General features: G+C 37.4%; 1 protein-coding gene across 6 annotated transcripts; it reads left to right on the forward strand.

The window, feature by feature from the left end:
- Nucleotides 1-125: 125 nt before the first annotated feature.
- Nucleotides 126-14,623, forward strand: LOC103700406 (RING/FYVE/PHD zinc finger superfamily protein). Of its 6 annotated transcripts, none has more exons than XM_088708803.1 (9): nucleotides 204-251; nucleotides 567-598; nucleotides 687-1,089; nucleotides 2,329-2,400; nucleotides 2,747-2,811; nucleotides 2,960-3,116; nucleotides 11,797-11,877; nucleotides 11,965-12,057; nucleotides 14,363-14,623. In XM_088708803.1, exons 3-9 carry the CDS (start codon nucleotides 808-810, stop codon nucleotides 14,483-14,485), a joined length of 873 nt encoding a protein of 290 aa, XP_088564929.1. In that variant the 5' UTR covers nucleotides 204-251; nucleotides 567-598; nucleotides 687-807; the 3' UTR covers nucleotides 14,486-14,623. The 6 variants fall into 6 exon arrangements, with proteins under 6 accessions (XP_008780577.2, XP_008780583.2, XP_088564929.1 ...); XM_088708805.1 differs by having other exon boundaries at nucleotides 206-470; nucleotides 11,968-12,057; XM_088708804.1 differs by having other exon boundaries at nucleotides 206-251; nucleotides 11,968-12,057.
- Nucleotides 14,624-18,146: the final 3,523 nt, after the last annotated feature.

Here is an 18,146-nt window from a genome sequence, read left to right on the forward strand (position 1 = left end):
CCCAGCCGTCTAAGGCTAATTGGGAACAAGCCACGGGGTCAGTTCAAACGTGACACGTTGACGACGTCTGACGTCCGTTAATTTGTCTTCTAATAAATCCTCTCTCCCCGTCAAGCGAACGTTATAAACCGAAGGCCCTGGGGCACCAAGCCACGTCACCCGGGAGCTATAAAAGGGAAGTCTTCTTTCTTTTCCCGTCCGTTTCAGAGCGAGGCAGGCGAGGGGGCTCTCTCTCATCGAGAGCTTCCGAGGTATGGCCATTTCCGTTTCTCCGCTCGTTTGATCCTATGTGTTTTCCTCAATTCTTCTAGGTGGGAATGTAATCATTTGTGGAGATGGATCGTGTTCGAAAAATCCTTTTGATTTGATGTGCTTTTGTGTTGCGGTCGGCCATTTCTACGGTTTTCTTCGTGCATTTGGATCTTTCTAGGGTTTCTGGTTGTTTTTTCTTGGATTCTTCTTTCGGGAAGGTGATTTTTGTTTTACTTCTCATGCTTCCGTTGAGGATTTTCTTGTATTTGATCAGATTTCTAGGTTTTTAATTCCTTGACATGCTTGTGCTCTAGGGTTTCTCTCGGCGAAAATTGGCTGTGTTGAGGTGGCCTTCTTCGCTGTTTGTAGATTTCTTTAGCTTTTCTAGGGAAGTCTTGCCGTTATTGAGATATGGACCTTTGTTATTCATGCAGGAAAGGTGAAAAATAGGTTGGGAAATTCGGAATTGGTGAAGTGATTCTAGCGTTCAAATACAGGAAAGGAGTGGCCTTTACTGTTATTTGTTATAGATGTTCTGGTGAGAAAGATTTGACAATGGGAGATCATCTGGTGTTGAATGTTGACCCTCTCGTGAAGCTTGAGACCGTTGAATCTCAGGCAGGGAAGGCTTCAGAATCTTCTGGAGAAGCTGTGCATGGTTCACTTCCATCTGTTGCTTCCTCTTCGGTGGTAGCTTCTGTTGGTGATGAGGGGAAGGAGTACTCGGGTGCTGAGGAAGAGGAGCCACTCATTCAGACGGTGGAGTGTCGCATTTGCCAGGAGGAGGACCATGTTAAAAACCTGGAGATACCGTGTGCATGCAGTGGAAGTCTGAAGGTTTCTGATTTTTTTAAGCAATAAAAAAGCTCTCGTTTTCTTTATCCTTGATGTTAACATGATATTGGCTGGTGTTGGTATGGTTCATAAACTGCTGTTAGTAAGGTTCATAAACTGTTCTATTGGTAACTTTCCTCGAAATCATGCTTCCATTAGATAATTGCTCAATTTCTCGGATTTTCTAGCTTAGTCATTGTAATGCAGGAGCGCAGTGTTGTGGCATTATTGTTATCTTGTGAAGTTATTAGGTCTTGGTGTGCTGATTGGTTGATAGCCTAGTTTGATATGGTCGGGTATATCCATCTTGATGTTGAAATTCTGTGGTTCTGAGTCTTGTCGCATAACTACAATTTTGTGTCATCTTGGTTGTTGCTGTTTTGTACATTAGCTGCTTTTGAGAATAGATAGGTTTCTAGGTTGAATCATTGAGAACTGTTAAGATTCAAACTATCTTGTTTCTAATGTCTAGGATTTGATTTTGTCACTCAGAAATGATGAATTCTTGGATTTCTGTGCTTCTACTTCCTCTAAGATTTTGAGCTAGGACATATATTTACTTTAATGTAGGACACATAAGGTTATTTAGCAGCCATTCTAATGTTTGCATTATGATGTTTCTATGTGGTAGATCCAATTTTTTATTCTTTAGTTCTCAAATAAGTTTTCATCCTGTCCTTGTCCCCATTCCTGCAGTGGGTAACAAATATCTGCATGCAGGCTTTCCACTGCATAGAGCTGGTTTTTTTTTTTTTATGTATTTGTATGGCCTAGCTATGGCTATATAATTGCATAATTGACATATTGTGTACAGTGCAAAAACTACCCACATACATCTGTCAAGAAAATGCTATGTTTCTTACCATCAGGGAAATTTACCTTTGAACTCAAGTAAATCCTACTACTGCTTAGTTCGAAGTAGTCACTGTGAATAGTAATATCTTGAAATATGGATATTGCCATTAGCTTTTAAAGCCCCCGGTAATCTGCCGTTAACTATAATCTGATGCCTGTTAAAATGTGGATAGTAGAAGTGCCAGTTATACTTGCAAAATATCAGTTATGTTTGTACTCAAGATAATCATTTTTTGGAAATAGTTTTTAATTTCTACCATTTTATCATGATGCTTATTTGCATCCGTTTAAATACCAATATTCTACTTTATCATGATGCTTATTCGCGTCTGTTTATACCAATATTCTACTTATGGGAGCTTACTTTGCTTATTGTGCCATATACAGTATGCTCATAGAACATGTGTACAGCGCTGGTGCAATGAGAAAGGAGATATAACTTGTGAGATTTGTCATGAGGTGAGTTGCAATTCTTTATGTAATTACTTAATAAATACATGGATATTGCTTCAACTTCTGTGAGAATACATATACTCTATCTTTTGATACTTGGGAATTATATCGTTCATTTGCTTCAATGTCCCATTAGGCTCTCCATCTGGTGGAAGGATGTATCACACAATTCAATTTGTTGAATCCCACTATGTTATGTAAATTTTAAAGTTTTATTATTTTCAGTGTCGTGGTTACTTATATACTTTAATGATATATCTATTATCTTAACTTTTCTGTCTGATAGATGAGTTAGGTTATCTTTTATTTTCAAACTGAATGTTTATGATAGATCTTTCTATATGATTTGCAGCAATACAAGTCTGGGTACACTGCACCTCCCCGAGCAAACCCAGATGAGACCACCATTGACATCAGGCAAGTGGTACATGTATTTCTTGCAGAACCATCTAAAAGATAAAAGCAAAATAATGCTTTTTGCCACTAAGTGTTTCAATATTTATCACTAAGTGGTTACTTTTGCATCATTTAGTTCAATTTGATGATCCTTCTGCTTGATTGGCAGTGGAGGTTGGACTATTACAGGCACCCCGTTGGATCTGCGTGATCCTCGGCTCCTTGCTGTGGCTGCAGCGCAACGCCGTTTTCTTGAAGCTGAGTATGATGAATTTGCTGCTACAAATGCCAGTGGTGCTGCATTTTGCCGCTCTGCTGCTCTGATTGTGAGCCTTATGCTGCCCTGGAAATACAAATGATGCTTTATTTTGGGTTGAACATATGAGATTTACATGGAAATTAGTTTTCAAGATAGTCTATATCCTATTTATGTACTTTTCTATGTTTATTTTTTGAGAAGAAGTCTTTCATACAATTAAATTTGATTTTCTAATTAGTTATACTCTAAAATAAATATTTCTTAAAACAATTTTTTTGAATACCATGCTATCTGAAAGGTTCATTTTCTTATGTTATTTACGGACATGTCAATAGTAACACATGGAGAGATTCTCATGTTTGTCTTTTTCAGTGTTGTTTGCTAAGTAAAATGGCAATACAGTGCTAATTAGGCAAGATGAGTTTTTTTCTTTTTAAATAAGTTCAAGGATGATTCTGAAAAGGAAAATTTTTGTGACCTTATTTTCATTTTGCACCACTTTCCACTGAATTACAGGATGCGCAGGTTCAGAACTCTTTTTCTTTGAAAGTAATTGAACTTAAGGTTTCAGATTGGCCAATATCTTAACCAAGACATCAGTTTGTCTTGGTATCAGGCATGTACCAGTACAATATTTATGAAGTGTTGGCCATTATAATTTCAGCAATTATAAGCCGAAATATCACAACATATCAGCCAATGATGGTTACATCGGTATATTCATCATTAGAGTTAATTGATTTCCTGTGATGGTTGGAGATGGTTGGAAAATTGTGAGAATAGAGAGATCATAGAAGATGCAAACCCATCAATGAGAAGTCTCAACGATGGATGTTGGACGATCCAACAAATAGATTTGTTGATTTGGTAATGAGATTTGTCGTTCTAGAAGCCATGTTTGTAATCAATGATTCAAATCCTAGTGGACATGCCATGAAATGTTGTAATGGAGAACCATCCCAGGTGTCGAGATGGCGGTGCATTTGTTCCGTGGAAAAACTGGGATGATGCCCTCCTACAAGATTTGAATCATTATCTGTAATGCCTTTGAGGAACTGAAGTAGATCATGCGGTGTACGCCATAGGAGATGATAACAGAAGGTGGTGGTAGAGGGACCACCATGATCGAATGGATGGGAACTCAAAAACGATGAGAAGGGAGAAGAGGAGAGGCTCTATGATCAAGTGGAGAGGCAAATCTCAAGGTTGAACAAAAAGGTAAGGAGAAGAAAGGGGATGATGGATGAATGCATGTCTTCGATGGTCACTTGGTGGAGTGGGCATACCGTGTTGGTTCAAAAAAGGGAAAGAGGAGAATAAAATGAAAGGAAGGGCTTTTAAGGGAAGATGGCCATGCTTCAACAATATTGCAAACTTTCTTGCCCTCATGGCCTTTGGACATGCCTAAATGTTGCTAAAAAATGTGATATTGCTGGTCGGCTGGTCCTTTTTAAGATTTTTTGGCTTCTAAACTTGGCCAAGATAAATCAATATCTTGATTCACCTCAGTATCGATCTCCCTCTAAGATGACTAAGATTACAAGAATTAAAACCCTTGCTTGAAGTTTATCAAGGGTTGAAATCTCATGCATACTTAGCTCATATCAGCCTCTGCATACCAACGTGCCCTGGAATTGGATGAGCTATGCACATATCACACTATATCGCTCGTCTTGTGTTGTATCTTTCACATGGAGGTGTATCTCCCTCGTGTCGAGGTGTATTGATCCTATGCCAATCCCCATATTGCTCAATACACTTTTTTATTTTATTTTTGGTTATTTCTACCAAGTCATATTGAGGCGTACCACCCCCTTGTCAAGGATTGTACTATACTGGATAACCAATGGTATGGTACCAATCCATAAGTTTGAATCCTTGATTTAGATTATGGCACATGCTTTCACATGGATGAGTTAGAAAATAAGTATTTGACGGATTGGTGTAATCCCATCAATTGAGATTGTTTACAATAGAGTTGCAAAGATGCCATGTTTTAGTTTATATATTCTTTCTTAATCATTTATTATAATGTGAATATGGCAAGGTTTATTTACTAAAGGAAGAATATTTAAAATGGGATTTGGGGTGGTCCTGACATATGGGAGTTGTTGTCCATACAAATGGAGGCTCCAGGGAGATTATAATAGATATGGGAGTTTTAGATGGGCATCCACTTTAATTTATCAAGGAACCAAGGTAATGTATTGGTATTTTGTTTTATATTAGTCATGGTTGGCTGCAACCTGTAAATTAAAGCTACAGAACTAAATTGAAAAGAATAGGACAAAACAAATAATATAATACATACGTAATACAAACATAAAAAAAAAACTTCCGCAGAAAATTGTCACTTTGAAATTTTGAAAAAATGAAAATATAGAGGGGAAGAGTGGGATATGAGAAGCTGAATAAAACAATAATGTGTACATGAGATGGGTTTTATTTGGCTAGAAGTATGTTAAATTGGACTATTTACAGAACCATTAATTAGTCAGGTGTAATTAAAGGTAATTAAAAGGAGACATTCAAGAGAAAGTATTTAAGTAGCGATTAAGGAGAAATTTGAAATGAGTAAAAGTCAAATATTAGCAGACAAAGAAGGCCGAAAGTGGATCAGGTATTATTATTTCCCTATTTGCATATCCACACTTATTAGGTGAATAGGAATACACATGAGGATTGTAATTGGATGCTAAATTCTATATCCATATTTGTTCTAATTGGAGATGGACGTGAACTAGATATTAACAATACAAATACAAATATGGATATAAAATATGATAAGGTAAAACATTGTAGAATATTATTCTACTTTATATTTTATTAATCCAAGTTAGGTACACGAGATTTTCAACTTTCCTTTTTTCTAAAACGAGCAATTCATTGTACACACATTTCTCTATATTAGGGGATCCACTTGATCGTGCTACACTTCTGTTGGATCTAATAATCTTTTGAGCTACAAACTTTAGGTCAAAGAGTTGATTGTTAGTTGTTCAAGAATGCAAGCCACTAAGTTAAAGACATCACTTTATGGAACTAAAGTTGGAAACATATTGATATGGTCACTTATTACTTGCTGGAGTTTACAAGAATTATTTAAATCTATAGAGGGCTAAGTAACTATTTGGATACTAATATGATATTTAATAGAAGAACCTACTTTTTCTTTGGTGGATATAGATGTTAGTCAGATGCTAAAAATTTTCATACGTGTATGGATAAACATGAATATAGAAGTGGATCAGATTGGATATTGTCATATCCATTCCAACCCCCATGGACCAAGGGTGAGGGAGGGATGGTAGGTGAGTAGGATATGGAAAGAGGGAGAGAGAGATGGGAGATCTGGTCTCTAATTGTGTGTTTTTGTATGTGTGTGTGTGTGAGAGAGAGAGCATTTAGATGGGAATTTAAGTGTAAGAGATACAGTCCGGGATTTTATTAATAGGCAGGGTTGGACATGGTTTGAGTAGGTACAAGTTAGGAGCCAACCCAACCTTGGTTAGTGTGCAAGAGATTTACAAGGGTCTTTTAACTTCAATACTATATGGGATATCAATATTAGGTGGATGCGGCATCTTAAGGCTCATGGTGTGCTATTTGCTTCATGTGGAAATTGGCATGGGAACGGCTTCCTGCATTTGAGCTTTTGCACCATCGTGGCCTCACTTCTCCCATGTGCCAATGCTGCCAATTTTAGAATTAAGTATATTGGTCATTTGTTCTTCCATTGTCCCAAGGTTCGTCTTTGGGATCTTGCCAACTTAGTTGCCTATTTGATCGAATGTTGGCGATCGCTAAGGAATTCCTTATTGCTCCTACTGCCTCAAATCTAACATGGCATGTGCTTAGACTAATCTAAACTATATTCTATGGCAAATTTGGAACAATGAACTATTTCAGAATTCCTGCTACCACGCAATAAGTTTTGCATTAGGCCCTTATCTTGGCTAATGAATACCATGACTTTGTTGAGGCTAAGTCACATTAGCAGCTCAGCCTCTGGGGTTCCCCTACTAAACTATCTTTGAGATCTGCATCGTCAACCATCATATAGCGGGAACCCCCTAATCGGGTTGTATCAAAGTTAACTTCGATTGGTCTACCTCTTATCTTCTAGTGCAGGATTTATAGTTCAAGATCATTGTAAGCGACCTCTATTGGCAAGTGCTATTCCTTTACATACCTCTATACTAAGGTCTGTCGAATCAATATCGAGGCTCGTACTGGCTATCGACATGTTCAGCATAGTATGGGCCCTCGTTGTGCCATTCTAGGGTGTTCCAAAATGGGGAGGGGGAGAGGAAGAGAGAGGAGGAGAGGGAGAGGGAGGAAGGGTAGGGAGAGGGGGGTAGGCTCTGATTGGATGCCAGGAGCAAATGTAGGCATGGTGATGAATCCCCTTAGATCAGCTAGGATATGGTGGGATGGCTTAGATCGAGAGTGGCTTGACCATGCAAGAGGGGGCTAATGTTCGCCGAGGGAGGGCTGGAATTCGAGGAGGGCCTTTGTGGACACCAGGGAGGGGGGAAGGCTTATCAGTGACGACCGGCGTGGAAGAGAGGTGAGCGGTGTTCAATGTCAAAATGAACAAGAGAGTCCCTTCAAGTTCTCGAGCCATCAAACTGGGAGGGGAGATTTTATAGCTGAACCAACCCTAAACCATTCCGACTTGGCATCTGTTTCGTTTGGTATGGGCTGAGCCATTTGGTTCGGTCCAATTTGGCGACCATTGCTCCGTACCTTTAGTGGGGTTGACAACTACTTGAAGGGGGATCTCTATCGCAATTTTATCACTCCATGCTACACAAATCTGGTTGGAAGGGGACGTTATCGACTGAGCATCCTTACTTGATGGACCTCTGGAACACTGCTCGCGCACACCCCCCCTGCAGGACTTCTGATCTTCACATATCTTTCTAGAGGGTAGTTAACCTGTTGAATTCCTTGCCAGTGTTGTAACTATTTATGCCCCACCGATCTTCTAATCTATATTAATTTTCCAACATACCTTATGTGTTTGGTTACTATTGATGCCATGGGAACTTTGTACTATAGACTACTATAGGGAGCCTCCCGCATACCTACCCCAAAAAAAGCAAAATGAACCTGCAAATAGTCTATTAATTAACATCATGTGTCAACAAAACCCAAAGGAATGAACTATAATTTCTTGGATGTAACATTTTATAAGAGGAAACTTAATGGTTTATTCGACAAAGCAAAAATTAATGTCGATCATAAGCTACCATATATCACTTATTTATGTATAACCATAATCGTCCAACTTTGTGCCACCTATTTGGGAAAGCTTTATGGATGCTCATTTGCCAAGCGTTCCTATTTAGGACCATCTTAGATGCTATTTCAGTTTTGATTTGCTTAATATACTATACGACCAATTTGGATTTGCTTAAATTTGGTTACTTGACCAAATCATCCAACTAGGTGTTAAAAATCGAGAGCCATAAAAAACTCAATCTTTGCTTTGAGGTCAATTTGGTTTGGTTTAAGGTTCGTTAAATCGGTACTGGAAGGGGCACCGGATGACAACTAGTTTAGCACAATATGGGTTTGTATGGTGTTGTTCCGAGGCATACCGGTATAAGGACAGCTGGAGAGGGAGGGGAAGAGGGAGGAGAGAGAGGAAGGGAGCATGAAAGGAAGGGAGAGAGAAAGGGAGGGAGAGAGAGGGAGACGAAAGGGGAGAGAGGGAGAGGGAGGGACTTGAGAGTCCTCATCGACAAGAGGTTGTGATGCAGCACAGGGTACAACCATCAGGTACTATGACCAGCTAGACTATGCTAAGCATTGCAGGATTCTAACATATTTTCTTATTGTTGAGTACTATTTTGAGTATAATTGTATGTCGGGTTTAATGTCCAAATTAGGGTTAGGGGACCATGTTCTGTAAATATGCATCTAATGCTTTATAAGGGCTAGCCTTTTGACATAGTAATATTTTTGAGAGAATTTGCTTCACCAAGCGAAGGGTTTTTCAATTCAATTTACTTTTATTTGTGTGTTAATCTTTGAGGTGCAATCTCATCGATCAAATTGTCCCTTATTTCTTTTCCTGCCATGTAAGGTTGCCCTTGTTTTGTATCAAAATAGGGGATGCCCTAATTTATTTTTTTTTTGTAAATTCAGAATTGAAATCAGCAAACAATTTGCCGACTTCGGAAAGTCGGGCAAATCGTTTCCTGATTTCAATTCAAAATTTACAAAAAAAAAGGGTTGCGCTGTTTCGTAACGAAACTAGGGCAACCCTCTATTTTTGGCAGGAGGGAGAGGGAGAGAGAGGGAGGGAGAGGAAGAGGGAGGAAGGCTGGGAGAGAGAGGGAGGGAGGGAGAGGAAGAGGGAGGAAGGTAGGGAGATACAGGGCTTGAAAGCCCTTGTCATTCATCGATAGGGGGAGAGAGGGATAGACGTACCTGGCCACAACATCATTGTCGTCATCGAATTGGCTGCGGAACGAAGTGAAGTGGGTCCAGTTCTAAACCGAATATAAGAGATGAATCATGTTGGTAATCGTCCAATCCAGTTCGATACTCCCCAAACCGGCTGGTTCGACATTTTCGAACCGGCCAGTTTGGCATGGTTCAACAAACCTTGGTTTGGTTCTTAGGTTGCCCTTGAACCATGTGCACTCTTATTTGCAAGGACACAATTCATCCTCTATCCTTAAGGACGAAGTATAAGTCATATATGTCAAAGGATAATTTACTAAAATGAATATAGTTGTATTGTTGAAGCAATAATATAAATTTAGTTCCAATTGCACCTATCATTTTTATTATGAGGGATGGTAGTGTGGTTCATGTTAATAAACCCGTGTGCACAAATTTTTTTTAAAAAAATGAATGTTCATGAATTTAAATCATTCTTTGAGATGTTATTGATGGTTTTTTTTAAATTTTGCAATATATACATAGAATATCTTAAAAGTTCTTACTTGAGATGATCGTGTATTTAGATACTAATCTTTATTTATGACTTAGTTATGATGCACTAATTTATTCAAATTTTTATGATGAAATAAGTTTCCAAGTATGACATAAATCATTGGGCTAGGCCTTGAATTAAAGAAAAAACTTAGAAACTTATCTCAAATACATGCTAGAAATGTAATCCGGACCACCTATCCCAAGTTTCTTTGCAGAGCCCTCCAGCATTAAAGCATTGAACGCTTTTATTTTTATAAATGAATTTGGTTTATTCTCTAAACCATAGAGAGAATGCATCACCATTTTTTTAAAAAATTTAAGCTTCTTCCTCCAAAGTTGTCTCCTCTTTCTATCTAGTCCACATTCCCTCTCTTTCTCTGTGCTTTGCCTCTACAAATAGAGAAAGGATTGTGGCCGTTGGGGTGGAAACGAGCCAAACACAAGCCAGGCCAAACCTAGCTCTAGCTCAGCTCTTTTCATATTTGAGTCGAGCTCAAGCTATTCACAAATAGCTTGTTTAACGGATCTAGTGAAAATTTAAGATCATTTGAGGAACTAAAGTAATATATAAGATATAAATTTTTAATATATTAGTATTTCTAGCTAATTTGAGCTGAACTCATGTTAGCTTGCAGCCTTATTGTGGGCAAGAGAAAAAGGATAAGCCTTACATGAAGTTGCTAATCCTGATATAGTTTGATTTGGTCGTTAGGATATTCAAGTTTATCAGCTTCCTTATTGACAAAGAATCAGATTTTAAAGGTTTCCTTTCTTGAACGAAGGTCAGGGACCAATTTGAAAATGGTGAATGAGTATATTGGGAACGAAAAGTAAGGGTGTTTTGGGAAAGACTGAAGATGAAATCATAATAGAATATTTCTAAATTCAAAACTCTTATTTTGTTATTCAGTATAGATTATCCTCAGAGATGTGCATCTGTGAGAGCTCCCAGGCTTTAAGGATGGGCAATGGCTTGAAGGAGTTTGTGTTGTAATATTAGAAGCTCAATAATGGAAGGAGTTGGCCAATTTCAATTAGGAGGAAATGGACCACTATATGAAACAAATTATTACTTAATTTTCATTCATGGTTTAGAATATCTGATGGGTTAAGTGGTAACTCAACTTGTCCATAGACTATTTTGCAAGGTTCACAGCACTGTACCGCCTAAACTGGGTGTACCGTAATGGTACCAAACTGACCACTGTGCAAGTGTATTGACACTGTACCAACATGGTGCTGGTATGGAGACCATTACCGAGATCGCAAACTTTGCAATCTTGCATTTTAAGATGTAGTTTTAAAACTTTGAATTGGTTGTTTGAAATTCCATGCCCATGCTATCTTTGAAGTTTTCATTTGTCGACAAATAGCAATTAAGCACTGTTTGAAGAGTCTGCATGCAGAAGTTTCTAAAGTAAATAGTAGAATAATATAATTTGGTGATGTTACATGTTCAAAGGATGTCATATAATAGTAGAGGCATATGTGCAAATTTTAGATTTTGAGGGGGTATATATGTAGGTTTCAGAGTTTTCAGGAGGAATATATGCACTTTTCACTTTGGAGGGGTAAATAAGAAGATGGGCTTCACTTCACCAGCTAGCTAGTGAGTTTTAGGATATTTTCTTCACTTTTATCTCTGTAGTTCACTTGATTATATAAGGCAGCTTGTTTTAACTATACTTTGTGGGTTTCTGTGAGTTATGCATTTTTATAATTTGGAATCAGACTTACTGATTTAAAGACTGAAGTTTCAGGATTCTAATCTTTGCTTGTTTTTTCTTCCCCAGTTAATGGCTCTTCTGCTGTTGAGGCATGCACTCACCTTCACCAATGGTGATGGAGATGATGATGCTTCCACAGTGTTTTCTGTAAGTGAGATCATTAAATGTTCTCTTTCAATATTTGTTTTTATGGTTTAGCCTTCAGTCTGTGTCTTACATTCTTTTCATCGTTAGCAGCTTTTCGTGCTGCGTGCTGCTGGGTTTTTGTTGCCATGCTATATCATGGCATGGGCTGTAAGTATTCTGCAGCGTCGAAGGCAGAGACAGGTAGTACACCAATTGTAAAGTAGAGATTATAGAGTTAAATATCTATTTTTCTCTTTTCCTGCCTCTCAAGAAGTATAATAAGTTTCTGATCTGTTTATAGAGGTTCTGTACCCTTGGGGGGGATATATGCTTACAGATAACTTGTACTTGTAAATTTCCATAATTGATGGCATAATGTTGTTACATTATGAATTGAGTGGCATGGCTTTATTAAGACAATTATTTAATAGGCTTAGAAAACAGGAAGATGAATCTTAATACTGCTGTCTCTTACTCTGAGATGTTATTGTACTAAACTTGAGAAGCCTTAAAAGTTAGCACTTGGTTCTTCATTTGCTTCATCCTGATAACACCTTCTGGAAAAGGATAAATGTGATGTCTTCTACAAATTCTACAATATCAGGCTGGTATTATAATGCTTGTAATATAACAGTGAAGGTTTATTATTCTCAAGCAATATTATTTTTTATGAGTCGAGTGATTTGAAACATCATTATATAAGCCTTCTTTTAGTTACTATGAAAAATCATTATTTGTTAGCTTGGTGAATAATTATATATCATAAATGAAACATTTCTTTTTCCTACTTTAATTATAATGCTTAAACTTGAAAGGAGGATATCTTTCAACTTTTAACTACTTGGAGTTCCTCTTTTCTTTTTTTTCCCTTTATCTTGCTCCTTTTTTACTGGATATGTACTCCAACAATTTTTGACTGAAATTATTATTCTGAGAAAGAAAAGAAAATATACATTTTGATCATGACTACAGCCTGTTGGATAATTCATACGAGATGAACCTTTTTCCCTAAATCAGTATACCTTTCCTAACCACGATTATTGTGGGGGAGAATAACATTTTTTAGTCATGAATGAAAACAATTTTATTCTTTTGATTAATAACTTCATCTCTGTTCATGTCAAATCAACATGTTCTGCTGCAGTTGTGGACCCTAGAAATGATAAAAATGGTCTTACCACAATTGATGTTTCTGTTATCCAAAATGGGGCTTTTGAGCCTCTTAGACCTGCAGACAGATCATAAACTTGTTTCTCAAGTATAGACATGTGATAATTTGCCTTCCTGTTTTGTCTTCCCAGATTCCATTTCCAGTCCACGTATGACTGCATTAGTGATGCCAAGCTCACAAATAATGTAGAGGACAACTGCTTAAACTCATGAATATTAGAGAACAACTGCTTAAACTCATGAATATTGTTGTGGTTTTAAATCTCTCTAGTGCATCCATATTTCTTTTTATAACCTTTCCAAGATAACCTGTAACTCTCCGTGTGGAACCACAGTGAGTTCATCCTGTATGCAATTTTAATTAATGCATCAAACTTATATGCAAATCAATGAATATGAAGCAGCAAAAGCATGAAATAGAGATGGTTTCTCCATATACAGCAATACAACGTAACCATAACTGACGAGTTTACCTCCACTGTTCTAGATATGCTTTGTGAGCTCTTCTTTTTTAGTCATCTTTATTAAGTTTTTCCTAAGTTTACAGTTATGGCCATGTTTCCCTTGGTTTTCTCTACCTTTCGTATTAAGGGTGCATTTTTCCTCATGCCTCTGGATGGTTTGCATACAGACAGAGTGCTGATTCCATCATTCAACAAAAACATAACAAATGATGGAGAGAAGTGAAAGAGGAATCTTGAGGACCAAAAATATAAGATAAATCGCCTCCCAGGTGACTTTAGAGTTCAATTCATTGATCATGATCTGCATGTCCTGAACTATGTATGGACCAAAATTCATCAAATTTGAGTACTTCTAGATTTCAGGTCAACTCAAAGCTATCTTTAAGTCAGAACTGCGTGTTTATTTGTTCGATACATAGGTGTAACATGCCCAAGACATTTTGATTTCGCTTTTTAGGCATTATAAGTGCTGCAAATTGTTACTGGTAGTTTGGAGTATTGATTTGTATGGTGCATCATTTGCTTTGCACTGAGCTGAATCTCTCTCTCTCTCTCTCTCTGTGCGCGCGCGCGCGCTTGATATAGTGTAACAATGCTATAGTCTCCTAAAAACACTACACTTTCTGCTAAAGTTCTTTGCATATGTGTCTCCATATCTCATGTGCGGGGACGTGTGATGGTGAAACAGTGTTAGGGTCTCTTAAAAGCACTTAATTTCTGCCCAGGTTCGTTGTGTGTATGCCTGTCACCATATTTCTATAATATCCATATTTGATGCAGGATAGTTATTTTTTATTTCAATACACCTGTTTTCTTTTCCTGTTTAAATTTGCAACTGACTTGCATTTTTTTTTTTTTTTCTATTTGATCAGGAGGCTGCTGCTTTGGCAGCAACTGAAGTGGCATTCATTCTTCAGTCTGGTGAGGGGAGGGGCCTGCATTTTACCATAGCACCTGAGTCACCCACAACTCCACAACAAGAGCCACATGAGTAGAGGTCTTCCAGTAAATCATGCAATACATATCATGTTATTTATATGAAAAATTATCAGGAACCAGTCTATGGCTGTGAACTATTAAACTGGCACCGGTGATAAGTGGATATTTGAAAATCTTAGAAATTTCCCGTGAAATTTGGTTTCTGTTTTGATGCATTCAGTTAGCTTTCCATGTGATATTCGTATCAGCGAACAATTGTAAGGAATGTTTAACCTCAAAGACTCAAGCTGCATAGAACAATGGGTGCATGTTTGGTAGGAGAGAGTTGTACTTTGGAATGAGAATTTGGAGTAAGAATTGAGATGAGTGACTCTCTTTGCAGCCGTTTGGCTGGGGAAAGTTCCATTTCAACTCAGAGAATTGTCTCAATCTTCTAAAACTTATGATTTCAGGGATGGACCAAGCGACGAACCAAATGCATTGGGAGATATGGTCATTTCAATTTCTATTTCAATCAATTTTGATTTTAATTGTGAACCAAGTGCACCTTAAAATTTATTTTTCTCTATTTAGATAGGTGCAAACATAGCCAAGGAAACATGATTAACATACTTTAATGTGTGTGGTCTCCAAGTTTGCGGACTTCTGAAGCCTCCCAGTTCGGCCATTTTTGGTTGACAGAGCAGTTTCAAAAATGTTCCAGTCCAAACCAAACAAGTCAATTTATTGAGGCTTAGATCTAGAAATCTAATCTGTTTCATATGAATTGGATTTGGATTGTATGAAAGTCAACTCAAACCAAAAATGACCTGAAACTAATTATTTATATATCTAAACCCATATTTTGGACCTTTTGAATTAAAGGAATTAATGTGTTAGCCGACTTTAAAAAATAAAAAAATAAAATGCAAACAACATGATGTAGGACTCGCTTTTCCTACCCCACCTTCCACATGATTAGGTTTCGCCTTTTCGGAAATACTCCTGTTTTTAAGAGAAAAAGAAAGTACATTAGAGGAAATGTATTTATCAAATCTGGATCACTGGGAGTCATGGCCATACATCAATTAATATCATTTCATGAATAAGCCATGTGTAACAGCATTTGCCAATTACTGGAAATTTATATAGCTAATTGCATTTGGGGGATGTTAATGGTAATTTAAATATGGTTGCTGATAAGTTTGTGCTGAATTGGTTGATGTGGATGCCTTCATGTTGATATAGACAAATTTTTCAGAACATGCAGAATATGTTTACGATTCAGTTGGTGAATCAGTGTTTATATTTCTTACGGTTTATGCTTGGCTTTTTTCGTGATCCAAATCTTTGATGAAAACTTGATGGTTTAGTAAATAAATCATAAGCCCGATCTGCACCTATCTGAACAAAAGTAGATCAAGCCTGGACGTAATTTTCTGCCATGATTTAACTCTGGATCATGCTTGACTCATGTCAAAGCAGAATCCAGCCCAATAAGCTGAAAGCAAATTAACACCGGCAAAATTTTGATCGCAATACCACCCCACCACCACCGCCGCCGCCGCCGCCGCCGCCGCCGCCGCCCCCCCCCCCCCCCCTCCCCCCCCCCCCCCCCCCACACACACACACACACAAACACCTCGACTTATTTTTCTTTTTTTTTTTATACAACAGTTGATCACCCTATTCTAGTATAGGTACAGCCAACAAAATCAAAGGCAACAATCTGGCAAAACCGTAGAGGAGGAATATCTTGGTCGGTCCATAAAATCCCTTCGGAATGCTGTGCTACATAGGACGTGACCTAATCGACAGCCCTATTTGCCTTTCTATATACATGCACTGCTTAAAGGCACTGCAGTCTCTTACCATCCGCCAGATATCGCCAAGTAGAGGACTTCCATCCTCTCTCTACCCCTTCTCATGTAGCCAATCGATCACCATGGCCGAGTCGTCCTCGACAATGATGCGCTCCACCTTTAGTCTTCGTCTCGCATAAGAAATGCTTTCCATGCTGCCCCTTCCTTTTTGAGGAGAGATAATTTTAGAATCATCAAGGTCTCACAAAAATACAACCACCACCTTATATTTAAACAATGGCCGGAAAGGGTATGTTTCGAATCCCATTCTTGGCAAATAAATTTATATTATTAGTCCAGATTTTACTTTTTCCTTTTCTATATATAATATATTTTTCTTTCCCACCCGTGTATGCAATTGAAGCTTCAAATCCATGAAAAATATTTTAAATTATTAGTCCGCTTCGATTTATCTTTTTCCTTTTTTGATTTTTGATAATATATATTTTGTTTTCTTATTTAAATTTTCCATTATATATTTTTCTTTTCCACTCGTGTATGCAACTAAAGCCTGTGTATAAAAGAATAAATTAAATTTAGAATGGATAGAATGCATTAGGATCTACATCTCTCGTCCATGGAGTAAAATCCAATGCCCCTTGTGAATCGCACTCGTAGGGGAAATTAGATTTAGCTTCATACCCTTACGGCATTATCAATATTCTATGCAAATTAAAATGTGCTTGTAAAGTATAAGTTTTTGGTTTTGACTCAACTTGACCCCTTGAATGGATATGTCTAATATAAATTTGTCTAGGCCAAAATTTCTAATTGATTTTGTGCACATTTAGCATGACCAAACTAATCCAAACAAACAATCATCAAAATGAAAGAACAAATAAGATTTGGTGTTGCACACAAAATTGAAATGAAATAATTTATGCGGCATTTGTTAATCTGCCTCATAGGATGTGGAATGGAATCCAATGCCCTTCATGAATCATATTGCTTTGATTATTGTATGTGGAACAAGGGTATGATTAGCAGGAATAGTCATATTTACATCCACAACGCTTGGCACAATCAAAATCTTAGAGCAAACTAATAAGCACTAACAAAACATAGAATTTTTAATTAGGATCAAAATCAAGTAATCCTCATAAACACATCTAATCTGAATTAGGGTGGATTAAATTTTTTTTTGAATTTTGCATACTTTTAGCAAGATGAAAGTGAACCAATTAAGGAAGTCTTAGCATCTCGATACATATTTTGAAAGGCTTTGCAATGGCAACATGAAATCAATCACAGAGACAGCGGTTATGTTTTACGATGAAATTCAAGTAGGTGTATACCTTTTACCAAAAGAGAAATCATAGATATTTATACTTCCATGTACATCACTTGTATCAAATACTATGAAAAATTCAAAATAATTTTGATTTAGCTCATGAACACAAATTAAATAATTTAGATTGTATTAATATACATGTGGCATGAAGTGGATTTTAGTTACCTCACAAATTACATCGTTTTAGTCGGGGTTGGCAACTTCTAACTCGATCTGGCCCGACTCGAACCTGCTTCGCTAATCCAACATATGTGATTTATGCAATCCCCGGATTGAGTTCGGATCAAAACCCCTCGGTCATAGAGGATTTATATTATATTATTATAAATATTTATTTATTTATTTGTTTGTTTGTTTGTTTATCACTTTGCGTGGTGGATTTGTGGTGGTGAATGTGAACTATTGGATCAATGGGGATGCTATCCTGTTTTAAAACTTAAATTGGTACATAGTGTTTGTTTAAAGATCTCTGATTTGTATTATTATTTTATTTACTTTGTTGTGTCCTATGATTCAATCCAAAAACTATACAAAAGGTAAGCGGGCTTGGGCCAAGTAAAACGGGCCAGCTAGTTGAATATGGCT

Source organism: Phoenix dactylifera, chromosome 12 (genome assembly GCF_051530095.1).
Source record: "Phoenix dactylifera cultivar Ajwa chromosome 12, Ajwa_hap1_PhDact_Kaust_v1.1, whole genome shotgun sequence".
Taxonomy (NCBI): Eukaryota; Viridiplantae; Streptophyta; class Magnoliopsida; order Arecales; family Arecaceae; genus Phoenix; species Phoenix dactylifera.